Source organism: Alligator mississippiensis, chromosome 5 (assembly GCF_030867095.1).
Source record: "Alligator mississippiensis isolate rAllMis1 chromosome 5, rAllMis1, whole genome shotgun sequence".
Classification (NCBI taxonomy): Eukaryota; Metazoa; Chordata; order Crocodylia; family Alligatoridae; genus Alligator; species Alligator mississippiensis.
In genome coordinates, this window is record NC_081828.1 from 49,384,822 (window position 1) to 49,408,561 (window position 23,740).

The window sequence follows — 23,740 nt, forward strand, 5'->3', positions numbered from 1 at the left end:
AGGAACCAGCTAATAAACCAAGTATATTTTTCATTCTTCTCTGATGCTGGGTCTGAAATCACTTTTGGAACCCAGGTTCTTCAAGGGCTCATCTTCCACAACGGAAAGATCTTTAGAATTCATTTCTGTAATTAACACGTTTAACAGAATAATTTGGTTAAAAAAACAGAAATGTTTTCTCCAAGTGAACATTCTGCAGGAATCTCCATCTATGGATGCACAAATAGATCCTTTCATAATAGAATAAACACAGACAAAAGAAACCTCTAACATTTTGGAAACAGAAAGATAATTTTGTAAAAGAATATATATTTTTACCATTTTCCCCCTGCAATGGCCAGAAACTTGGGGAAAAGGATATGGGAGAAGGGAAAGAAAAAAAAAAATATTCCTAGTATTGTCATAGCCCTAATTGTAGCCTGGTCTATAGAAGAACAACAGTTTTGGGAGCCTGAGTTCAGAAAGGGTAATGGCAAGTAGACCACAGGTGCTCATTAAAAGAAAAAACTTCCAAGACTAAGCATACAGAGAAAGTGAGAGAATTAGCCACTTTCTTGACTAGGTAGTATATGGTTTTAACATTTTATGATCGTTAATAGAAAAGGTGGTAACTGAAGAGTAATAGGTTAGTATGTAATCTAAATCTGATGGATAACTCTTAGAGGTGCACCGATACATCAGTCCCATATCCAATTGGCACCAATATAAGGAAAATTGACACTATTGGCAAATCAGCTTTTTTTTGGCTGATGTAGCCAATAAGGTCATCGATAAATGCCCCCATGCATGTGCACAGCTGCAGCACAGCATGCATGCAGCCAGGAGCACAGCTCAGCAGCGTCCAGCTGGTAAATCTGCTGTGGGGGGGAAGGGCTCTGGGGCAGTGGGGCAGATAGAGTCCCCCATGGTGAGGGAGTGGGGCAGGGACCGCCCAACTGGGGCAAAGCATAGGACAGAACTGCGAGCAGCTCATGCAGGAGCTGGAGGTGAGGGGCAGATCCCACCACTACAAGCACCCCAGAAGGGCGTGGGGGCAGGGGGCACATGCCTCCGGATCTGTGTGCGGGTGAGGGCAGGCTGCCACTGTGAGCTGGGGCCGGGGTGCACTAGGTCTTCCCAGCAGGGGGCTGGGCTAGGCTATGCTTGGGGTGGGCAGCAATCATGCTGGGACAGGGGGGTTGCAGCCACTCCAACATTTGCCATAGCCCCCGCTCCCAGCACCGCCGCCACCTGCCCCAAGTGCAGCCCAGCCCAGCCCAGGCCCCTCCCCACTCAGGGAAGAGCCCAGTGCCACCCCAGCCCGCTGCAGTGGCCCACCCCTGCACAGATCCAGGATACATACCCCTCATGCCCACCCAGGGTACATGCAGTGACAGAAGCCACTCCCCCCACGAGGCACTCACAGCTGTCCCATGCCCCGTGCTGGCTGAGCACTGCCTACCCCAGCCCCACTCCCTCCCTCACCATGGGGACCTCAATCTGTCCTCTTTTAGCCACAGAAGGCTAAGCACATGAGTCTCACAGGTGCATCTACACACAAAATTAAGGCAACACAACTCCAGCACAGTTTGCGCCAGAGTCAACTGCTCCTGGGCACAGTGCCTACGTGTGTTCCTGGGACAGCAGCAATTTGAGCCGGGGCAGAGGAAGGCCCCAGCTGGCTGCAATGACCAGGCACAATTTATGCCCCCAGTCACCATGTAGACACAGTACTCTGCCATAACAAAGTACTGACAGTACTATCCAATGGTGGAGTTAATTAGTTTTCTGCACCCTAATACCAGCACACATGTAAACTGTGACTTTTTACTGCAGAGGTAATTAGTCAACTATGCAGTAAAACGCACATGTAGATGCACCCACAGACGAGCACTCAAGTTCTGCTAACTACAACCAAAGCTGAAAGCCTCAACATTCATGTGTTTCTCCAAAATATTTGTAAGTATGGATACATCAGGAACTCTTTAAAGGAAATCCACCATACCTATTATCTATAGGGGTCCTCAATTTACGTATCTCAAAGTCAAACACTAAATTACGAAGGTCTTTGTAATAATCTAGGAATTAAACTTTAATCTAAAAAGTCATTATTCTGGTCAATCATTTTCAGTATCCTTTTCCACACTGCGATGTCTTTCCTCTTAGCTTTTTCTTCTATATGAGCCTGCCAAGTGACATACATGCCTGTGCTTAATGCCATCACATTCCAACAGTTCACAAAGTTTGTTGTAATAAAAGTCAGGGATATGGCAAATTATTCAAAAAAGTGATAGGGTTTTACACGGGGAGGGGAGAGTCTGATATACCAGTATTCCTGGTCAAAGGCCTTTGACTGATCATAAACATATTCATTTATTAGTAAATTAATTGTGATAGGAAAAAATGTCTTACTGCCTCAAGCTGCTTCTTCTTTTGCACTAGCAGCTCTAACATCAGGTTAACATTGGCTAAATCAAGGTTGTCTTGATCAGTTCCCAATAAATCTTGAAATATCTGCCATCTGTGGCCATTCTAAAAACAAAAAGGGAGAAATAGAAAATATGGTAAATAGAAGTCAGCCAGAGTTATGTTTGATATAACATATTTAAAGCAGTACTGAAACATCCCCTATTTTGTAAAGTACATGAAGGAGTTTCCAGAAGAAAAAATTCCAAATCCTCGTAAATTTATAGGAAACATCTCTTTATCCTACGTTGTATACAACCCTTCAACAACCTATTTTATTGGAGAGGCATTTTGAGGGCCTGTCCTATGCTAGGATGCAGCCATTGCTGCAAAAAGATTTTCACAGCTACTCAGGGGGCGCATCTACACATGCGATTAATGCAACTGAATATATTCCAACTCAATCTGAGCCAGAATACACTAATCCCGACATCACTGACTACACATGTGTCTAAGTGCAGCAATTTATTGCACTGCCGGATAACACTTGTATCTGACGGGACTATCCAGCAGCACAGAGTATTAGCCTACTGTCCCATAACTGCCATGCATGCGTAGTTGATGACACTTTACTACGCTGCACATTAATCTGCTGTGTAGTAAAAATTGTCTCATGTAGACACGCCCAGTCATATCTAATTTGTGCTGTAGTTAGTAAAGGCAACTCTCACACCAATTCAAGATACCATTTCTTAACCATGCAAGATTGAGAAGTCATCCAAACCCTCCAGCCATCTTGATTTAACAAGCGCTTGAAGCAAAAACGTGCGTGAACGTTTGAATAAGTAGGTAGGTCTGAAAGTTGTCAAAAAAAACAGAAAGCCACATTCTTTTTCCACAGTAGGGAATTTTGCTGTGGTTTATTTGTCATAGCTCTAGGCATATGAGACCCAACAATAATATTGTTGATAGTAAATTTATCAGGTTAAGAGAAAAATAAAATATGGTAGATTTTCATTTCAAGAACTCCATCTCTAAAATTGGCACGTTCAAGTTCTCCTGTCTCAATTTTCTCAAATTATTAGATTTTAACTTAACAGGAAAAGTGAAAAGAGCTTCTGAAAATATGACTTGTGGCATCTGGGGGCCAACAAGTGAATGTGTGTGTAAAATTTTTTCAGTATTTGTAAAGCCCCATATTGGGACATTGTCAGATATTTTATAGAAATAGTTTAAAGGTCATGAAAATAAACAAGCATTTCTGGGTTTCAAAGATCCACTTTTCAAATAAAAAAAACAAACAAACAATTTTTGTCAGACTGGTATTAAGTAATCGGGGGGTGGGGGGATAAATAGTGCTTCACATTCTAGTCCCATCAAAACCACCACCACAAACACTAGTTTAGAAATAAACTGACTATATTCTTTAGCATTCAGGAAAGACAAAATAAACCAAATTTAATTTCAAAGTCTTCAAAAATCAACCTTAAAATACTTGCATAAGAAAAATCCATATATAAAACTATTTCTTTTTCCAAAATGGATAAAAAAAATTGTTTAGGAAATAATGAGAAAAAGATCACAATTTTAATCTTTATCAAGATACATATTGAATTGTTTTAAAATTATGGATCCTGAGATAAAGTGATATAATTTAAAATATATTTTAGACTGCATCTGATTTCAACAAGAATTAAAAACAAACAAGCAAACAAACCAAGAACAATAAAGGGGAAATATTCTGATCTGCTTTGGGATTACCCAAATGTTTACTTACCCAGATGTTTATTTTGGACAAAAACAGGTCACAAAGTAACTGAATTTAAAATAGTATTTTTTTTTTAATCTTTGAAATTAAGTTTATTTATGGAACCCTACTAAATGGCATAGTATTTCTAGACACTGGTCTTACAAGACTACGACGTTCAGCAAAAATCGTAAATAATTGACCTTGTCAACTCTCATCTGGAGTAAGGAAGATTGGAGGTAGGGGAAGGGAGGAGGAAAGAGTTATAAAACAAATTCATCTTTGGAGGTATGCGATTCACATACAGCATGGATAAAGATGCCATGTTTGTTTATTGTATATTATGACTACTGCCTTAAGCAATCATAAAGGACCTGTTAAAATCTGCTAGGTGACCTTGAATTAAAAACACCTGTCAAATTGAACTATATAGAAATGCTTTCATCCCAGGAACTTTAAATTAAGTAAAAGGTTCACTTGTAGAAGAGAGACCACTTTGTGAGGTTTCATTGGAGATGTGACATTACTTTGTGCTCTTTTCTCTGTTGTAATACAGAAAAAAATAGAACACAATTTCTGTTTACTAGTTGCCATTTTTTGGAAAAAAATGCTACCCTGGCATGTTCCCTAATAGGCCTGTGAGAGTCGACGGCAATCCAATCCAGCTTCAGATCCGGCCGCTTTGGATGGCAGTGATCCAATCCGGAGCTCTGGACCAGGTTTCCACCTCGATCCAGCCAAAGCAGCTCCGAAGCTTCAGAGCTGCCTCGGAGATCCGGCCATAGGGTATAATGGGGGGGGGAGAAATCAATTAAATATCTGTAACTTTGTTGTTTTTTGTCCGATTTGGATTAAACTTGCAGGGATCGTAGCCTCTGCTAAGAGCATGAAACCTGCCAAGTGTAAACAAGATTGGTGCAGGGGTTTGGGGGGAACTGTACCCCAAATTCTTGAAAGCAAAAAACTCATGTCACGGCTGTGTGTTACACCACTGGGGGGTCAAAACTGCAGGGGTAGTACCGCTGAGGCCACAAAGTCTGCCAAGTTTCAAGGAGATCGGTGCAGGGGTTTGAGGGGGAACTGCACCTCAAGCTGCGGACAAGCAAAACTCATGACATGGGTGACACTGTGTTAAGGCACAGCAGGGTAAAAGCTGCAGGGATGGTGGCCCCTGCCGAGGCCACAATGCCTGCCAGCTGTCAAGGAGATCGGTCCAGGTGTTCTGGGGCCCTGCACCCCTAGCTGCTGACAAGCAAAACTCATACCATGAGTGCTTGTGGGATTGTCTGTATTGATTCTTTCCTCTCCTTAAGTCTGATTTTGTAGGTGCTAATTGATGGCAATTAATTGGCTACATTAGCTAGGTCCTGTGTATTGAGCTGGTCCCTGAGTGAATTATGATTGATCAGTAACTGGTAACACAGTAACTTAGAAGCCAGGCCTGAAGTCATGTTTCCCACACCCCAAGACAGACACAGTCAGTCCCACAAGCACCCATGTCACGAGTTTGCCCTGTCAGCAGCTAGAGGTGCAGGGCCCCAGAACCCCTACACCTATCTGCTTGACAGCTGGCAGGCTTCGTGGCTGCAGCCGGGGCTACCATCCCTGCAGCTTTCATCCCGCCGCAACTTAACTCATGCAGTGTCACCCATATTACGAGTTTTGCTTGTCCACAGTTTGAGAGGCAGTTCCCCTCAAACCCCTACACCGATCTTCTTGAAACTTGGCAGGCTTTGTGGCCTCAGCAAGAGCTACCAGCCCTGCAGTTTTGACCCCCCCCCCCCCCCAATGTTGTAACGACTAGACATGATAGGAGTTTTGTTTTCGAGAATTTGAGGTGCATTCTCCCCAAACCCCTGTACCGGTCTTCTTGAAACTTGGCAGGCTTCATGCTCTCTGTAGAGTCTACCACCCCTGAAAATTTCATCCAAATCAGACCAAAAACAACGAAGTTATAGATATTTTATTGTTTCCCCATTATACCCTATGGCCGGATCTTTGAGGCAGCTCTGAAGTGCTTTGGAAGCTCCAAACCACTTTGGGAAGCCTAACAAGACCAGAGCTTTGATCCGGACATGCTGCTTCGGACCCCAAACTATCCAAAGCTTCCCTGGATCTGAAGCCTCGCACAGCCCTACTGCATAAGCCACTTGGGTCTCTCCGAGTTCCCCCAGACACAGAATGTCTCAGCACCACAGACCATAGTGCCTGGCCTACCCTGGAGACTTCAGCCAGCAATGGTGGCAGCAGCAGAAACAGTGCAAACAGTACTGCCCAGAATGGATTCTGGGGGCTGGAGGTTAACCCTGCTGGGATACATATAGCCACCAATTTGACAGTCCTGCTTTAACCCAGTGTTTCCCAAACAGTGTGCCGTGGCATTTTGGGCTGGAGCCAGGCCCCACACCTGCTGCTGCTGTGGGCAGCCAGACAAATGGGGGGGCATGGCTCCAGCCAGTGATTCAAACACCATGCCATCTGCTTCCCACCGCTCGCTACCCCACCCCACCATCCCCGATCTGCGGCATTCAGCTGCTTGCCACCCGATTCCCCCTTCACACCCCCCACCCCGCTCTGTAGCATTTAGCCATTTTCTTCCCCTCCCCTGCAGGCTGTGGCATTCTGCTGCTCACCACCCCCGCGCCCCCCTGCTCAGCCAGTGTGCCGTGGGGTGGGGGAGGTCATGTAAGTGTGCACAGGGTGAAAAAAGCTGGAAAATGTTGCTTTAACTTAACTTTTATTTAAATGTTACCACTGCAGCCCAGAGGCTTTCTTCAGCCACATTACAAATTACAGTAAATTGCATTCTGGTTTTGTAACGTGAATAAAATCTAGAACAATACCAGGTAATTTCACCTGGGAGAAGAGCCACGATTTCAGTGCTCCAAGCAATTCCTTTTTCCTGCTATGGTTGACATGATCCTTATTTCAGTTTGCCTAGAGAACCAGCATCCGCAAGATTTTACAAATTTGTAGGCCCCACTAATCATCTCAGTCTGACCGTAGTTACAATTTCCATTACTGAATGCAAGCACTCTAGACAAGTAAGTTTTTTTTCCCCCCCATTAAGTTCCCAGCCTTCATTCATCACTTCAAGAGTAAAATTTGTCCTAGATTAAAGCTATGATATGGAACAAATCACCTTCAATTGCTTTAATAAAAACCAAAGTAAAGAGTGGGAACATACGGTGCTACTCACTGAATGGTCCAATTTAAACCGCTTTTCTTCATACCTTTGCTTCTGTTTAAGGATCAGCTCATTTACTAAACAGCAGAAAGAAAACAGCATGTGAAACAGAGGGTAGGCTTTTGATTTAAAAGTTAATAAAAATGCCTTTTCTTGCCTCAAGTCTTTTACCCACTAGTGGTGAAGAGAAAATTAACATCCTTGAAAAATGAGAAAAATATTTTACCACATTACTTTAAACACGTTAAAAAAATAAAAAAAATAAAAAAGCGTTTTTTCTTTCTTTCAAGGAGGTACATATCATTATATATCTCCCCAAAAATGTAAAGAATCAGCCAGAGCAGGACTTAGCTATTGGTGCAATTCCCAAAGCTGATGTAGCATATTTTTCTAAATTAGTACAACCCTTTAATTAGACAAATTCTTCTAACTCTGGGACAGAAGGGAAGTCTCTACTCTAGGGAAGTCTAGAGTAAATAAAATGGTAAGTAATTCACTATGGCTTGATTGGAGTCAGCAGGCCATACGTCTATAAAAATTACTTTTTCCACTTTTTTACACTGATGTAACCTCTCACTACTCACTCCTAGACTAACTTTTCCCTACATGCACTCCAGTTCTTATGGGCGCCTTTTAACATTGTTTGGGTGCATAAATATTGCTCTAATAAAACACCAGAACAGGTCCATCTCACTTTAGTGGCAAAGAGCTGTACCTACATTTCTGACTAGTATTGCAACACAGGAAGTTCATGCATACAAAGAAGCATTCTATTATAGGAGTGCTTTCTAGCACATTCTTTCATCTCAGAAACATTATGTTCAAGTTGCAACTAGGGAGGTTTAGGTTGGATATTAAGAAAAACTCTCTCACTAGGAGGAACAGGTTATATATAGAGAAGTGGTGGAATCTCCATCCTTGCAGGTTTTTAAGACACAGATTGACAAAGCCCTGGCTGGAATGATCTCATTGGAGGTGGCCCTGCTTTAAGCAGGGGTAAGACTAAATGAGGTCCCTTCCAACCCTAATTTTCTATGATTCTATGTTTATATACAGAGCTAAAGTAGTACTGGACAGGCACAATGATTCAGGATGATAAATCAAAGAAGTGGGGGAGGAAAGACAGCCATAGAGAGATGTTCGGTAGGGCTGTGCGAAATTTCACTGGCCGTTTCATTTCAATGCTGTTTAGACTCATTTCAAGCTTGAAACAGCAAAATTGAAATGAAATAGCTTCGAAACAGCCTCGAAACAAAACAAGTCAAAACGTTTCAAGTTTCAAAGCTCAAACTGGGCTTGCCTGCAGGGAAACAGAAACTAAAGAAAGGAAAGGGAGGGAGAAGGAGTGCTCTCATTATTGACTATGTAGGTAGCCAGAGACCGTCATCCTTTTCTGAGGTCCCTTCCAATCCCAGTGTTCTGGGGGAGGGATAGAAAAGTTGCAAAGAAGGCAACAGTTTGAACTGTCCTGCTTCCTGCCTTGGTGTCAGTTGAGTGAGGGCACATCTTAACACACACACACACACGTCATGAGCTAGCTGCCGACAGGCAAAGAGGTGCAGGGCCCTAGAACCAGATGCTCCTGTACCTATCTCGACAGCTGGCAGGCTTCATGGCCTCAGCAGGAGCCAGCATACCTGCAGCTTTCACCCTGCTGTGCCTTAAGACACACACAGTGTCATCTGTGTCACAGGTTTTGCTTGTCAGCAGCTTGAGGTGAAGTTTCCCCAAAACCCCTGCACCTATCTCCTTGAAACTTGTCAGGGATGTCGTACTCTTACTTGTCCTGACCCATCTCCTTGAAACTTGGCAGGCATCATGCCCTCAGAAAGGGCTACCATTCCTGCAAGTTCCATCCAAATCAGGCCAGAAATGACAAAGTTATAGGCTGTTTCAAAATCCCCCATAATGGCCTATGGACAAAACGTTGAAACAGCGTCAAAATAGCAAAACCATTTTGATGAAACGAAACGGAACAGCTGTTTCAAATCAAAACAAAATTTGAAACAAAACGCTGTTCCGTCAAAACGAAACAGTGCCATTTTGCACAGCCCTAATGTTCAGTACTCCCCAAGGCCCTGCTATTGCAACCATTACATATTTTCTACAAAAGTCCAGCAGAGTTTTTCAGGCACACAGCAGTCCATCCACCCAAAATAAGTTTGCAGGATCAGAGCCTCATATTACATTTTCCATCCAAATCTAAACACACTTCAGAAATAGGCAGCATTATGAAAATCTATTTCATTTTCTCTCCTCAAGTGAATTAGTGCTCTCAAATTTTGTGGTTAAGGATATACAGCACCAATATTCTTGGTTCCAATCTTTACAGAGGTAGGTTAGGAACTGTATTTTTAGCATAATTACTTAATGTTTTTTGGACTAGTTGAGGTATTTCCTTTTGAAATACTCCCTAAGAACTGTGACCTTTCATTTGTTTACTGAAGCTAGTAATGTTTCAGCATATAAAATTAAGTTTGCATTATATCTTGACAGTTTATATTCCAATTGACCAGCTTGGATCTACTTTTCTTCCTCCTGCAGGAACTTTTAACACTATCTTTCCTGTTAGGACACTACACAAGGAGAAAGTTAAGACATACAAGCAACATGTTTCTCACTGTGTAGGCAACTGAAGTTTAAACTCTCAAGTAAAAAATAAATCGCATGTAACTTGAGTTTGTGTTGATGACTGTGCCTTGGCTTTTAGTTACAAGACAAAGGGTAGGCTATGAAGATTTAGTCCACTGCCCAGTAGGAAACTGCCTTCATTTTGATTTTTTGTAGAACACCAACAGTAATCAGCCAGATCCTCACTAACATTAAGTCACTGAAGCAATGCTTTAATAATTTGCAGTGCCATAGTTAATTATAATGGAAAAAACACCTAGCTGATAAAGAGCTAACTGGCAGATTTTCTTTTTAACCAGAACATTTCCAACATATATGAACAAGGTTTCGTATGTCATATTTACCACTGCAAATTTCTTATACAAACAAACCTAAGACTCACCTAAAAAGTTGGGATAAAGATGATCTATGTTATCAACAACATAGTTACATTTGGGGCATCTGTTGTTGTCCTCCAAGCTTTGATGAATACATTTATAGCTGTTCAAAGCAATAAGAAAGAAAAACAAATTAGAGGCCACAAGAGAAAAAGGCTAATTCAAGTGTTGCATAGATAATAGCAGGGAAACAATATTACCATTAGGCAAGGAGCTAGCAGAACATACAGTGCAAAGAAAAGGGAGTGGTACAAAGAGTTTCATAATTAACTAGTAAAGCCCTAAAACCTAAAAAAAACATTTTCCCTGGTTGGGATAGAACCAAAAGTCTCAGTTCCAATCTTTCCTGAGACAGGTTATAAGCTGCATTTTGTTCCATAATTATTTAATACATTTGGATAATCAGTTTGGATAATCTCAGTCACATTTCTGTTTTCTGGGTTAAAGAAGCACTTGTGTGTGTGTGTATATATATATATAACACACACACACACACACACACACACACCTGATGGACAGCATGTAGCACACAGTAATATCTGAACTTAGTATGAAGCAAATACTTAGTGAGTGACATTACCTTTAAACTAGAAGATTTGGCACCCATAATAATTTTTAATGGTGCAGACACAAAGCACTTTTGATCTCAGCTTTTCCCACCTCCTTCCGGCACAGCGGATTAATAATAAATCATTTCATAAGGGGCCTGCTGTTCCACCGTTAGCAACTCCAGGGACAAACTAATTACACAATGCACCTTACTGTCTAGGGCAAGCATCTCTCTCAGTGACACTATCACTGGGCAGACAGACATCTTGCATCATAGATCAGTCATTGGAACAATGGAGGGTGATACTTTGGATGCTGATGCATCACAGAACTGCAACAAGCTACAAGGGGCAAGACGACACTACACAGGACATGCAGTTACAGAAATTAACAGCTATTTTGCCTGGAAACATAACATGCAAGGGAAAAAGATAACTCCAAAAATCCCCCAATTTATTGAATAAGTCTGTTAAACATGTCTAAAAGAGCAGTTTTAATATATGAGGAACTCACAAGAGTTATTTTTGTTCAAGCTGCCTACAAAATGCATAGCATATGCACATGGGGTATTAAACCTTATGTTTCACCAATCTCTCACTATTATAGATCAAAAGAAGAACTAATATGGGAAACAGATTATCCCACATCTGTCTACTGCAGGGTTTTTTATACCTTTTTCTGTAATAACTGTGCTGGTGACATCTAGAATAGATGGGAAACTATAGCAGATGAACCTTGGGTCTGATGCATTACAGCAATTTCTAATACCAATTTGCAAAAAACTCCAAGTATTTACAGCCCAAGAGAGAAGAAATTGAACAATAGGTAAAACCTCCCTCAGCAAGGAGAATTTTAACAGAAATGTAGCTTAAATAAGAAGCTGGCTGACATTTTACATTTAAGTATTGCAAGTCACAAGTACTAAGCAAGTCCTTTATTCCTTTCTACAGTAACTGATATGGGGGGAAATGGGTATTTTTCAAGTAGATTAGCTCTCTGACTACTAAATGTCACTCATTTTAGTCTTAACCTATTCCTTCAGTCATAATTAAAATAGTAGGAAAGGAAAACAAAAACACGAAAAAAAGTGAAAAAAATTCAGTTCCAAGTGATAATTCAAATCAATTTCTTATCACACTATAATGAATATCCTTAAAAGGATGCCTGATGGATATTTTGCTTAACAAAATCTTACCAGAAGCTGTGTCCACATTTCGTCATGTATGCTTCTTCAATCATATCAAAACAGATGGGGCTAAAAATTAAAAAAAAGAAAAAGTTAAAGATATGTTTTCACTATAAGAAAAACAAAGAAGGAAAAAACTAATCGTAGCAAAGTTCAAAACCAACATCCAATCACTGAGAAGAAATATTTCCCATTTGTAAAAAGGGAAAAGATAAATAGCAAATAGCACCTAGGCATTTTAAGATCAAAAGGACAGTCAACAATTCAAAGAAAAGATACTGCAAAATCTCCATGATTTGCTACAATTAGAAAACAGAGAAATATCAGGTTTCAACAGTTGCGTCAAAATCCAAATTATGTAATCTTTATCAAAAGCCATTTTAAATTTAAAAAGAACCTCTTAACAATCAGTGTTAAGTCTCAAACTTAAAGAAAAAAAAACCCTGCTTCTTTACAAATGGCAGAGATCTTTAACAAGGTGTGTAAAGCTGACTCCAAGATTATGGGTAGGGAAAACAAGGAGAATTAGTGTTATTTATTATAGTGGAGGAAAACCTGTTTCTCCAAAATCCAAGACATCCAGAAGGTGTCAGAAACAACCGTAGCTGTGAGACTAGGAAGAGGGTAATAGAAATAACATTGGGAGTCATCAGAACAGAGGAGGTAACAACCCCATGAGAATAGGAACAAATAAGGTGTGCAAGAAGAATGAGGAAAAATGGAATCTTGTAGGAAACTAGGAGACAGAAGAAACTGACTGAAGTCACTATTAACTTGAATGAAAAAACAGTACAAGAGGTAAAGTAATCAGCACTAGTCAAGCATGAGGTGATGCAAAAACCCAAGAGGAGGAGAAATTAAAGAGAGTTCTTGGGGTTCAGAGCAGAGGAAAGAATAATGGAGATGTTGTCAGAAAGGTCATCAGTGAACTTAGCAAGCGCACAGTCTCATCCCAGGCATAGAAACAGATTGCAAAGTATCAAGCAAACAAACAGTTGAAGGTGAGAAACTAAAAAAGATGTGTACTAAAGATGGTACTCATCAGGAACTTGAACATAAAAGGTAGTAAGATCAAGAGGACTTGATGGCCCAGGAAGGTCCAATTCCACACCTATGTAAGCAAGTGGATGGCAAGACAAGGAAAGCCTTGGCCTTTGAAGATAAGGGAGACCACAACTTGTTTGAAAGCAGTGAAAGAAGTCAGACCAAAGATGAAAGTGAAAGGAGCACCTGCTATGGATGTACCAATAAAAGATTGTTTTGGCTGATACTGATGGTTAATTATTAACTACCCATAAAAATCAGCCAATACCAATCCAATAGCCAATATGCAGCCTGGCAGCTTGGAGAACAGCATCTGGTGGGTAAGTCTGTGGAGGTAGGGACATGGCAGGGGGACAGATTAAGGCCCCCACAGTGAGGGAAGGCTGGGACAGGGGCAGGTGCTGCCCAGCTGGGGTGTAGTGGGGCATAGGACAGAGCTACCAGCGGCTCATCCAGGAAGTATGAGGAATGGGCGGCTCAGCACCACTGCATGCACTCCGGGGAGGGCATGTGCCCCATCAGATTCATGCGCGGGGTGAGGGTGGGCTGCCCACTGCGGTCTCGGAGCCAGGGGCTGTGCTGGCCTCTTCCCAGCAGGGGGACTGGGCTACGCTCCAGGCAGGGAGTGGCAGCGCTGGGAAGGGAACTACAGGGAATTTTGTGGTGGCCATAGTCCCCCGTAACTCCTCTCCCAGTGCCACCGTCACCCACTCCACCCCTGCTGGGAACAAGCCAGCACAGCCCCTGCCCCCAAGCCCACAGCAGGCAGCCCACCATCAACCCATGCACAAATCCGGGGGCCACATGTCCCCCATGCTTCCCCTAGGGGTGCACACAGTGGTGGGGAGCTGCCTCCCTCCCTGCCCCCAGATGAGCCACACACAGCCCTGTCCCATGGCCCACCCTGCCCCAGCTGGGAAGACCTGTCCCTGCACCTGCCCCACTCCCTCTCTTACCACTGGGGCCACAATCTGCACCCTCTCCCCAAGCTCCTCCTCCCCAGACTTACCAGCCAGATGCTGCTATCCAAGCTGCCAGGCTGCACGCGTGGTGCAGCTGCGTACTTGAACATGGCATTTATCAGCGACACTAGCCAACTGCCCATCAAGAATGACAGGGGGCAGCAGGGCTGGGACAGAGTGCTGCCACTTAATGTCCCATGCTGCTGCTCTTCTGCCTCTTGCAGGAAGCGGGGTGGGGGAATCCAAGGCCAACAGCTCCCCCACCCCCATTCTGTCCAGTCCTTGGCACAGCTTAGGAATCATGGTGGCGTTCCCCCACACTTGGAGAACTCCAAATGGCTGTCTGAATGACAGGGGGGCAGCTGGTGGGGACAGAGGCCTGCGTCCCACAACCCCGCTTCCAGCCGCAGCTGGAGCCAAAGCCATTCCCCCTCTCCCCCCCTCCTCCCCCACCCCCTTCGGGCCATAACCACCTAAGCCTTTGCAGTCTTTCAACCAAAAAATTAATTATGTGATAGCATGCACCCACACACACCTGGCTGTCTAATAAAGTACATTACATAGCAAAAATACAACAAATCTATATCCAAAAGACATGGGTCAATGGCATAGAATTCCAAGGGTAAATTACACTAATGTACCTCAACACATTTTCACAAAAAGTACGCCTCAATAGAAAATAAAATATACTAATCTCCAACCAGAGACCTTTAAACCGGAATTTTCTTTCTTCAGAATAATCCTTTTTCCAATGAAGCAAGTTTTTTGCAAGATATACATACATACACACACACACACACACACACACACACGCGCGCACGCACACGAGACGTATACATGTACCATATGATGATGACAGGTATTTGATGGGGAAAAAAAGAAAGATACTGGCTTTAGGGTGAAGTGGACAGGACGTGACAGAATAGACTATGTGAAAGAAACAAGAATGTTACCAATCTTATTTCAACTCCATCCTTCCCTTTTGCACAGACATGACTGATCATTTCCAACATGTTCCTCCACCTAATCACCATTCTCTCAAGAAGAGGCAAAACATTTCTCTTGGACTTATCTGCACATTTTGAAGTAGAGGAGTTAGCCAAATCAATACCAAACTCCATCAACCCATTGTTCCTCAGTTCCATCAAGGAAGTACAGGCACTCCTCGACTTGCAATGTTTCAAGTTACAACATTTCACACTTGCAATATTTATAAATTGACACCCTGTTTTACAACGCTGAATCCAACACCATGCCAGCAAACAAGTTCGCTGCCTCACCCATCTCCCTGGAAAACATCTGTCCAAACTTCCTTGGACACTTTCTTTAAGAAAACAGATAAGACTCCCAAAAAACCTGCAGCCAAGGCTTCTGAGAAGAACTCCAGCCAAGAACCCTTCAAAAAAGTCCAAAATCACCTCAAAGAAGTCCTTCCAAATCAATATGATTGCTCTTTACAATATAAATGCATTAATGTAGCTATATTACTCACCTATAATTGACCAAGTACAAAATTCTGAGTTATTTTTGGTGAAAATAGGGTATCGGGCCTTGGTTCAGGAACCAATCCTCCATTTATAACATTGTGTCCTACGGGAAAATCAGTTCTGGGTTACAACGTTTCGACTTAAGACGCAGTTTTCTGGAACCAATTGTGTTCTAAGTCCGAGGACTGCCTGTGGAAACAACATCTCACTTATCTGCACTCATAACAGGACAGTCATCACAGCAGAAGATAAATGAAATATGGAATAATAATCAACATTATGCCTACATATTTGGCTTCACATTCATACAGTGAACATTATTTGAGGGCCATGACATTTTAAAATATAATGTCATGCATATTGTTTTTCCATTTTGATTAGCATTCAACTTCAATTTGAAACCATCGTCTCCCAGCTAAGTCATTTAAGTTCCAGGCATTTTTATACTAGAATGAAACCAACAAGTACAGTTTAGGAGGAAAAAGGGGAAATATTCTTAACTGCAAATTAAATAATCCATACAAATAATATTAAATCAAAATGTTGTGGCAATTTGAGGATCCCAGATTGGTTGCTACACATTGATTAAAAACTGGCTTCCACTTGTCCACTTCCTTCCTACTGCCATATGGCTTAAAACAATATCAAGAGACTGTCACTGAAATGTCTAAAAGGGACATTCCAAAAACATATTTAAAAGCCATTTCTTCCACAAGACTGAACAGCTTATTTCAAACATTCTCCTGGTTTCCAGAGTTTAGGATGCACAGTATGTCAACTGGGACACAATGCTCTTTGGTCTGTCTCATGACACTGCAGAGTTGAACCAACTCAGGTTGAGTTTCTTCTAACATGCTGACTAGCCAGACTGCATTGATGTTATGGTCATTCTTCTTCATACTGGTGCGATTGGGCAGTGGCAGAGCCAAAATAGTTAAGAAAAAAAAAAAAAAGTCAGACCCTGCAAACACACACACTAGATGTCAGGGTCATCCTTAATGAAGCCTGAAGTTTCCATTACAAAGAAGAGCGATTCCCAGCAGTATTTACTGTTATACAAGTTCTAACAAAATGAATGCCTTCTCATACTTATATTGTATATAGCCTGTAGTGATTGTGATAAGTGGTTAGGCACCCGCTTCTTATTAAAGCCAAGTCCTGACTGGTACCAAATTATTCCGCCAGCTGACCTTATAAGGAGAAGCTGGCCTTCCCAACTTAATGACTTCAGTGGGGCCAAAAGAATCACAGAGGCAAGGGGACAAAAAGCTTAAAAACTTCCATGCCCACAAAATCATTCATTTTATGCAATATCCAAAACCATATATAAATTATAAAAAGTAGGTTTGGAAAGTGCTGCTCCCTCAAATGTCAAGTTACCCAGGTGTTCAACTGCATAAGCAATAAAAGAGTTACTTGACAAAGCGTTTAGGGAAATATGTTACCCCAAGAGATTCCTAGCAACAAAAATTGTGTCTCTATTTTCAACTAGTTATAAAAGTATTATAAAAGTACTCTGACAGACATCTTGTAAATATCCAAGAGATTTACAGGTCAAAAAAATAAGACAATCATGCATAGAGAGGAATGAACAGCTAGAGAGAATCCAAACTGGGAGGAAAATGCTCTGTTACAACATAAATTTTGCTCAGGGGGGAGGGGAAAGCAATCATCCGGGGTGGGAAGTGGTCTGATCAACAAAAGTGACGAATTTCATATAGAACTGTTACAAAAAGCCTACACAATTCTGAAACAGGCAGTCTTAACATTGAGATGTGGAAAATTATGGTCAGGTGCTTCCTTGGGGAGAAGGGATGAGTGAGATCGCACAAGAGATAAAGGACAGTTGCAAGAGAGGTAGCTGAGAAATCTTCTGGCTTGCCTGCATGGGGAAAGCTATTATTCTACCATAGTTATGTTTTGTGTAGATGAGGCCTCATTCCCTAACTTCTTGCCTTAAACACTGATCAAAGAATCATAGAAAAATAGGGTTAGAAGAAATCTCAGCAAATCATTGAATTCAACCCTCTGCTCAAGGATCACCCCTGACCAAACCCACTCATTCAAGTGTTTCAACTCACAAAAGAGGATTTAACTTGAAAAGGCAACTCCTCATTGGCTGCAGATTTAGTATTACAAAAAGGATGTCTGTCTCACAAAAGAAGTCTTTTGGACTATTAAAGAGGCCTTTAATGAATATTCTACTCCTTTCTGACTGAGATTTTTCAAAGCAAATCTCCCTTGTGCACTCATTCCAATGGAACATGCATCTTAACATTTTCAAAGTTGTCTAAGGCCTCTGCCATATACTACACAATTAACTGGTTAATCACACAATGAATTTAGACTGACCACACGTGCAAAATAAGACCAGCCACAAATACAAAGTAATTATCACACAACTAACTTATTAATCACGCAAGAAATTTAGACTAGCCAAACATGCAAAGTAATTATCAAAAGATAAAGATAACAGTCCAGCTATAAAGAGTCAACCAGCTATAAAGTTAGTGCTTAAAAATATGGAACAACTCTTTAGCTGGTTTCTATCCAGTTTTAATTTGAATATGTAGTAAGGCCCCAAAGGTGCCTGTAGACATGTGGAACATCTGCTCCAATAACCTGTAATTACAGTGAATCGGAGCAGGCTCTATCAATTGATTAATTAGAACACTCCAGCAGCCTCAGCACCTCATGTATTCAGCCTCCCTGTGTTTCAAAATGGCAACAAAGGCACTTTAACTAAAACTCATTCAACAAGCTTTCATTAAAGAGCCCCCACCACCATTTTGATGCATGGGATGCTGAATACATGAGACCCTGTGGGTGCTTTAGTTAGAATGGGTCCTGAGAACAGCTCTAATTAAAGCCATGCCCCCATCACCACTGGAGGATATTTAAAGATGCCCTAAGATGCAATGTAAAACACTGTAAGATTAGTTCCATCTATCACAGTGATATTTGAACACCTTATGAATTGTTTGTGTTCTACATGAACAGGTGCAAAATCCATTCTTCTGCTGTTTCTCCTATATGACAGTAAAATCTACTTGTCACAGGCGGAGTCCTCCAGGAGGGCTGTGATCTCCTTAAGGCCCCTTCCTCCATGCCAAGTTGGCCCAAGGGCACCCTCTGATTCTCGCCCGCCATGTCTTTGCTGTTCCAATATATTAGGGAGGCTGCCTTACGTCTTCTTGGACACAGTTACTTCTGACCCCATGAACTCCCGGACTCTTCGTGGCTCCCACTCTACAAAGGGTGCTTTGAGGGCACCCTAGCCTTAGGGGCTATGCATGGCTCCAACCACCCCTTATACCACGCCCCAAGCCTCACAGCTGGAATAGATGTTGTTCGGTCTCTCTGTCTACACTCACGCCTGTCTCTCGGGCCTTCTCGGTACTGCCGCCCCCCTCCTGGCAGCATTCTTGAGAGGGCCGAGAGTGGCTCTCTGTGGCCACTCTGGGCCCTCTCAAGAATGCCGCCCCCCTCCTGGGGCTCTCTGTGCCCACTCTGGGCCCTCTCAAGAATGCCGCCCCTCTCCTGGGGCTCTCCATGGCCGCACTGGGCCTTCTCAGTCAAATCGCCCACTCCTAGAGCTCTTCGTGCCCCCTTCTCTGGGGTCTTGCGCAGTGCTGCCCCCTTCTCTGGGGCTGGCCATGCCCACACTAGGGCTTCTCCATAATGCCCCCTCTCTGGGGCTCACCACGCCCACACTAGGGCTTCTCAACCGCCCCTCTCTAGGGCTGGGGTCTATGCACCCCATACGCCGCGCCCTTACTAGGGCTGGGGCCCCCGCGCTGCTGTGGGTCCCCTATGCGGCCTCCTCCAACCCCTAATAGCCTCACCCAAACCACCGGTGCAATAAATAACAACAAAGCAAAACACAAGCCTCTTGGTTTTAGCTGGGTGGCTTATGTTTAAGTTGTAGCCACGTTGCTCAGACATCTTAGAGCTGCCATCCTTCACTCTGCTTGAGTAGTACCTGCAGTTCTCGCATCTTAGATCCAGAAGCTCCTCTGTCTGGCTGCTGGCAGGGAACCCTGGCCTCAGCTCCTGGGCTTTATAAGAGCCAGGCCTTGCCCCTTACAGCCAGCTGACCGCTGGCAGGTGTGGGTCATTTGCTGCCTCCAGTTGCCCTGGTAACCCACAGGTGGGCTCCTTATTCCCTGCTAGGGCTCTTTCCCCAGCAGTTTCCCCTCTCTAGGAGCAGGGCACCTCAGTGCTCTGCAACACTACTATAAAAATTCTCTTTTCTTGCCCTACTATTCTTTTCTGACTCATTCTAAGAGCAGTGCGTTTCCCTAAAAAAATAGTGCAGGCAATTGCCTTTACAGGGAAGACATGCAACACACTGGAGCCTTAAACTGTATCCTAGACATAGCTGGATTCAGGTACACTGATAATCTCAAATACGCCAGACAGAAGTTCCAGTGCAGAAACAGATTATGGGACTTGAGCAACCTGTGTGTGTCAGTAGATGGGCTGTTGTGTTTTATACCACAAAAGTTAAAAGTTGCAGATGGATTAATTCCAACAAATAAAACACCAGGCAAACTGAGCTTCAAGGTCACAAATGCATGAATTACTGTCCATGTCTAATGCATCTTTAACGCATATTAACACCTCTAGGTAGAGCTTACATTTTCATATCCCTTTAAGAAATCCAGCATTCTGCAGTCCTGACTTTCTAATTGGAGGGAGACTAAACTCAGAAAAAAGAGCTTCCAACATTTCTGTTTGTAAACAGAAGACAGTGAATCTGCCAACAGCAGTAATGCCTTGCTGTCTGCCTTCTAAAAAAGCACTACTATGAAACACGAGTCTTGAAAAAGGGCAACACCCTATGCCCAAGAAGAGGAAGAGATTCTGCCCAGGAAGCAAATGCAAGTGCTGCCTGACCTGACCATTTGTCCAACTTCCTGTTGGGGAGGGCTGATGTATGGCCTGGAGAGCAGCAGTGAAAAACTCTGTAGGATCAGGAAAGATCCTCTGATGAGAGCCTTCCTTCTCTGAGAAAAGAAAGAGATTCCTCCTCACAGACAAGCTAGTATCCTGCACACAAATATCTCAACTTTGGAAAGTACTCTAGATTGCATGCATTTGAGAGTTCTTGGTTGCCAGACCACCAATGCAGGCCAAAATTTTTGCACTGAAGCACAATTTTTCTGCTGCTGAGCAAGCATTTTCCAAGTGATGCACAGAAGCTATGGGCATAAACACCACTTAAACGTATTACCAGATTTAAACACTATTTCTTCATCCACACTGGTATACCTTACTCATCCAAACTTACGCGATTTCCCAGCCTCCACCTGGTATATGTGGAACTTGTCAGAGTCCCTACAAACGTGCCCTAGCAACATTTCATAGTCCAAGGGTCAAGGAACACCAAACACTTTCTGTAGCAGAGCAGTGTTCTGGAAGATTTAATTTAGGTAGGAAATTTTTGTTTCTCAGACTAAGTGTGTAACGCAACCAAATTGAAAGCTAGGGCTCTGACACCCACACACGTATCTTTTCAGACCAGGTATGAAACTCCAAAAATCTCCCAATTTAGTGGTCCCACACAAAATAGAGGTCAGTTAGCGACAAAACCAAGGTAACATCGAGGCTGCAATAATTTAAAACAAATAAAATAAAAATAACCATTGTATGTTAAAGCAAGCAAGAATAAGCCTAGAAACCTAGACAAGTTCAAGTAATCACTATCTGCCCTTCAAGTTGCTAACCAGCCTTTAGAAATCCCCAATATGGTTTCTTTATAAATACCACAGAATAGCAAAAGAAAGTTTTCTGCACAGATTGTTGAATTTTTCCTTTCACTCTGCTCAGCCTGCGGCCTTCCTCACTGCATTCCTCAAAGAGAGAATGTGGCTAATTATGCGCGTTCTAGAAGTGAACATGAGATTCAACCAAGAAAAATGTAAACTAAAGTTGGCTTAAAGTCTTTTGAAAAAGACATTTTAAATATTTAGCTAAACCATTTAAGAAATGCACATTACAAGCCATCAACCACATGAATTTACTGTTGTATCCTTGACATTCCTCCCCTCTAATCTCTTCTCTCCTTCTTCATTTAGCTTTGTATGATATACAGCCTGATGTAGGGTTAGGCTGCAGTAATTTAGAAGAGGACCCAGAGGTTATAGTAGACTGAAAGCTGAATAAGTCGATAGCATAATATCACAGCAAAAATCCCAAACATTAACAGCAATATCAACATGATGCCCTCCATTATTCCCCAAGTGACATCCATCATTGTGCAATTTGCACAATGCAAATTGTTGGTGTCCCTCACTCCCCACTCGCAACCCCCCAGCCCTGCTGGTATCCCTCACTGCAGACCCGCAGCCCCCTACCCCACCCCCAGCTGCCCCCATCCCGCCTGGGCCAGAGCATGGCAGCTGTGATGGCTCATACAGGCAGCAACAGAGCAGATCCAGCCCTGGCGCACACTGTAGGAAAGAAGAGGAGAGGCCTGTGGTAACCCCCCCACACCCCTACCACCCCTCTGGGCTGGGGCTCCCACGCCACACCAGGTGGCCTGGTCACAGCTCATCCCCTTCCCCCTGCCTGGCAGCATATCCTGGCCACCCTGCCCCTGTGAGCATGGGCACTGGACCCGGCACCACCAGACAGCCACACAGCTCCCTACCACCCCTGAAGGGCACCCCCACCCTCTTTGCCCTCTGAAGGGGCAGGCACCTGAACCCCACCCCTCCCTGCCCTGCCACAGCCCCAGCCCCAGCCCGCCAGACAGTCCCCAAGCGCTGGCCCTCCAACCCCCACTCCCCATAGACTTACCTGCATCCAGCTGCCAGGGCTGCTCCCACCACCTTGCCTGGCCGTATGCCAGCTACGTGCGTATGTGCATGCAGATGCCCTTGCCAACCCCTACATCCAACTGCCCCAAGCATCTCCTTGCAGGCTCAAAAGCTGCCAGCCTACAAAGGGAAACCTGCACTTCGGTCACAAAGTCACAGAAAAATGCAGCGTTTCAAATATTCTTATGACCCCCTTTTGGGTCACAACCCACAGATATAGAAACAATGAACCTGGTGACCTCTAAAGGTCTTTCAGCCCCACTTTTCTACACTCAAGAAAGGTAGCCATTTCCCCTTCCCAACTATCTATCCTACAGCCGGACCTTCTAGCTAACTCCCCTCACAAAGATGCACCCCAACAGTATCATCTTCCATCAAGCCACCACTCTCCTTACCAGAAGCTATCGTCCAACTGACCAAATCTCCTTAAGTCTCATGGTATCTTTTAGTATTTATAATGGGTAGGGAGGCAGTACACCTGGATTCTAGTCCAACCCTAACTCTGCCCTACCATACTTGACAAAGTACTCCAACTCTTTATCTGCTTCTCTTAAGTTACAAGCTCACTCACTCGCTAGCTTCAGTTTTTCATTCATACAATGTGGAAAAAGAAAAAAAACAAACGAACAAACAAACAAACATCACACTTCCTTTTTCAGACTCTTTGCCAGTCTTTTCTAGGAAGGTAGCAAAAAAGCACCCGAGCCAAGAAGCTTACAATGTGTGTGTTACAGTAACTTCTAAAGATCTTAATATATTACTACAAGTAACCATATAACCTACAACTCAAAAGCCAGTACCCAAGCAGGACAGTCCTGTAAGAAATCTTATCAAAAAACCTAACACACCACCAGTCATGGCATTCAGTGAAGAACCCGGGCTTCAATTAATATAGCATCAATATCCCACAATCAGTACTACACAAGGCCCCTTCTTTTGCAGCTACATTTTATTGTTAGATCTTAACAAAAGGTCTGGCGCTTCAAGCATCAACCTCTCTTGAAAGTAGCAGCCCCTAAGCTAGCGATCATGAGGCCTTGGCTCAGGAAACAGCTTGTGGTATTAAACAACAAGTTAACTCACTATTTGGGGAAACATTGAAAAGACAGCATCAAACATCTAAACAATTCCAAGTACATGGTCAACTCATCACTGTTCACATTTCCTACTTATCTTTCAGTAGCTGGTTTGACATAAGTGAAATTATCATTTATGGTTAATCATTTCTTCCCAGCACTGGGCAGCAATTCATGCCCATTCTGTTAGATCCATCAGCCGCCTTCAACACCAGTAACTCAACTTCAGAGTCCCAGAGGAAACCCCTTCATGAGTTCACCATCTCTTAGGACCACTCAAAAAGA

The 23,740-nt window shown here is 43.1% G+C and overlaps 1 protein-coding gene across 4 annotated transcripts in view; it reads right to left on the reverse strand.

The window, feature by feature from the left end:
* COP1 (COP1 E3 ubiquitin ligase) overlaps positions 1 to 23,740 on the reverse strand; it is a 211,830-nt gene that overhangs the window by 185,637 nt on the left and 2,453 nt on the right. The window contains exons 1-5 of one of the 4 annotated variants that reach the window (XM_059728330.1): positions 19,538 to 19,628; positions 12,072 to 12,131; positions 10,333 to 10,430; positions 7,320 to 7,396; positions 2,392 to 2,511 (exon numbers count right to left, since the gene is read on the reverse strand). In XM_059728330.1, the coding sequence (XP_059584313.1) occupies positions 2,392 to 2,511; positions 7,320 to 7,396; positions 10,333 to 10,430; positions 12,072 to 12,115 (339 nt within the window). In that variant the 5' untranslated portion in view covers positions 12,116 to 12,131; positions 19,538 to 19,628. Of the gene's footprint in view, positions 1 to 2,391; positions 2,512 to 7,319; positions 7,397 to 10,332; positions 10,431 to 12,071; positions 12,132 to 15,560; positions 15,654 to 19,537; positions 19,629 to 23,740 lie in introns of those variants that run through there. The other 3 variants (XM_059728329.1, XM_059728328.1, XM_019500188.2) reach the window with 3 other exon arrangements.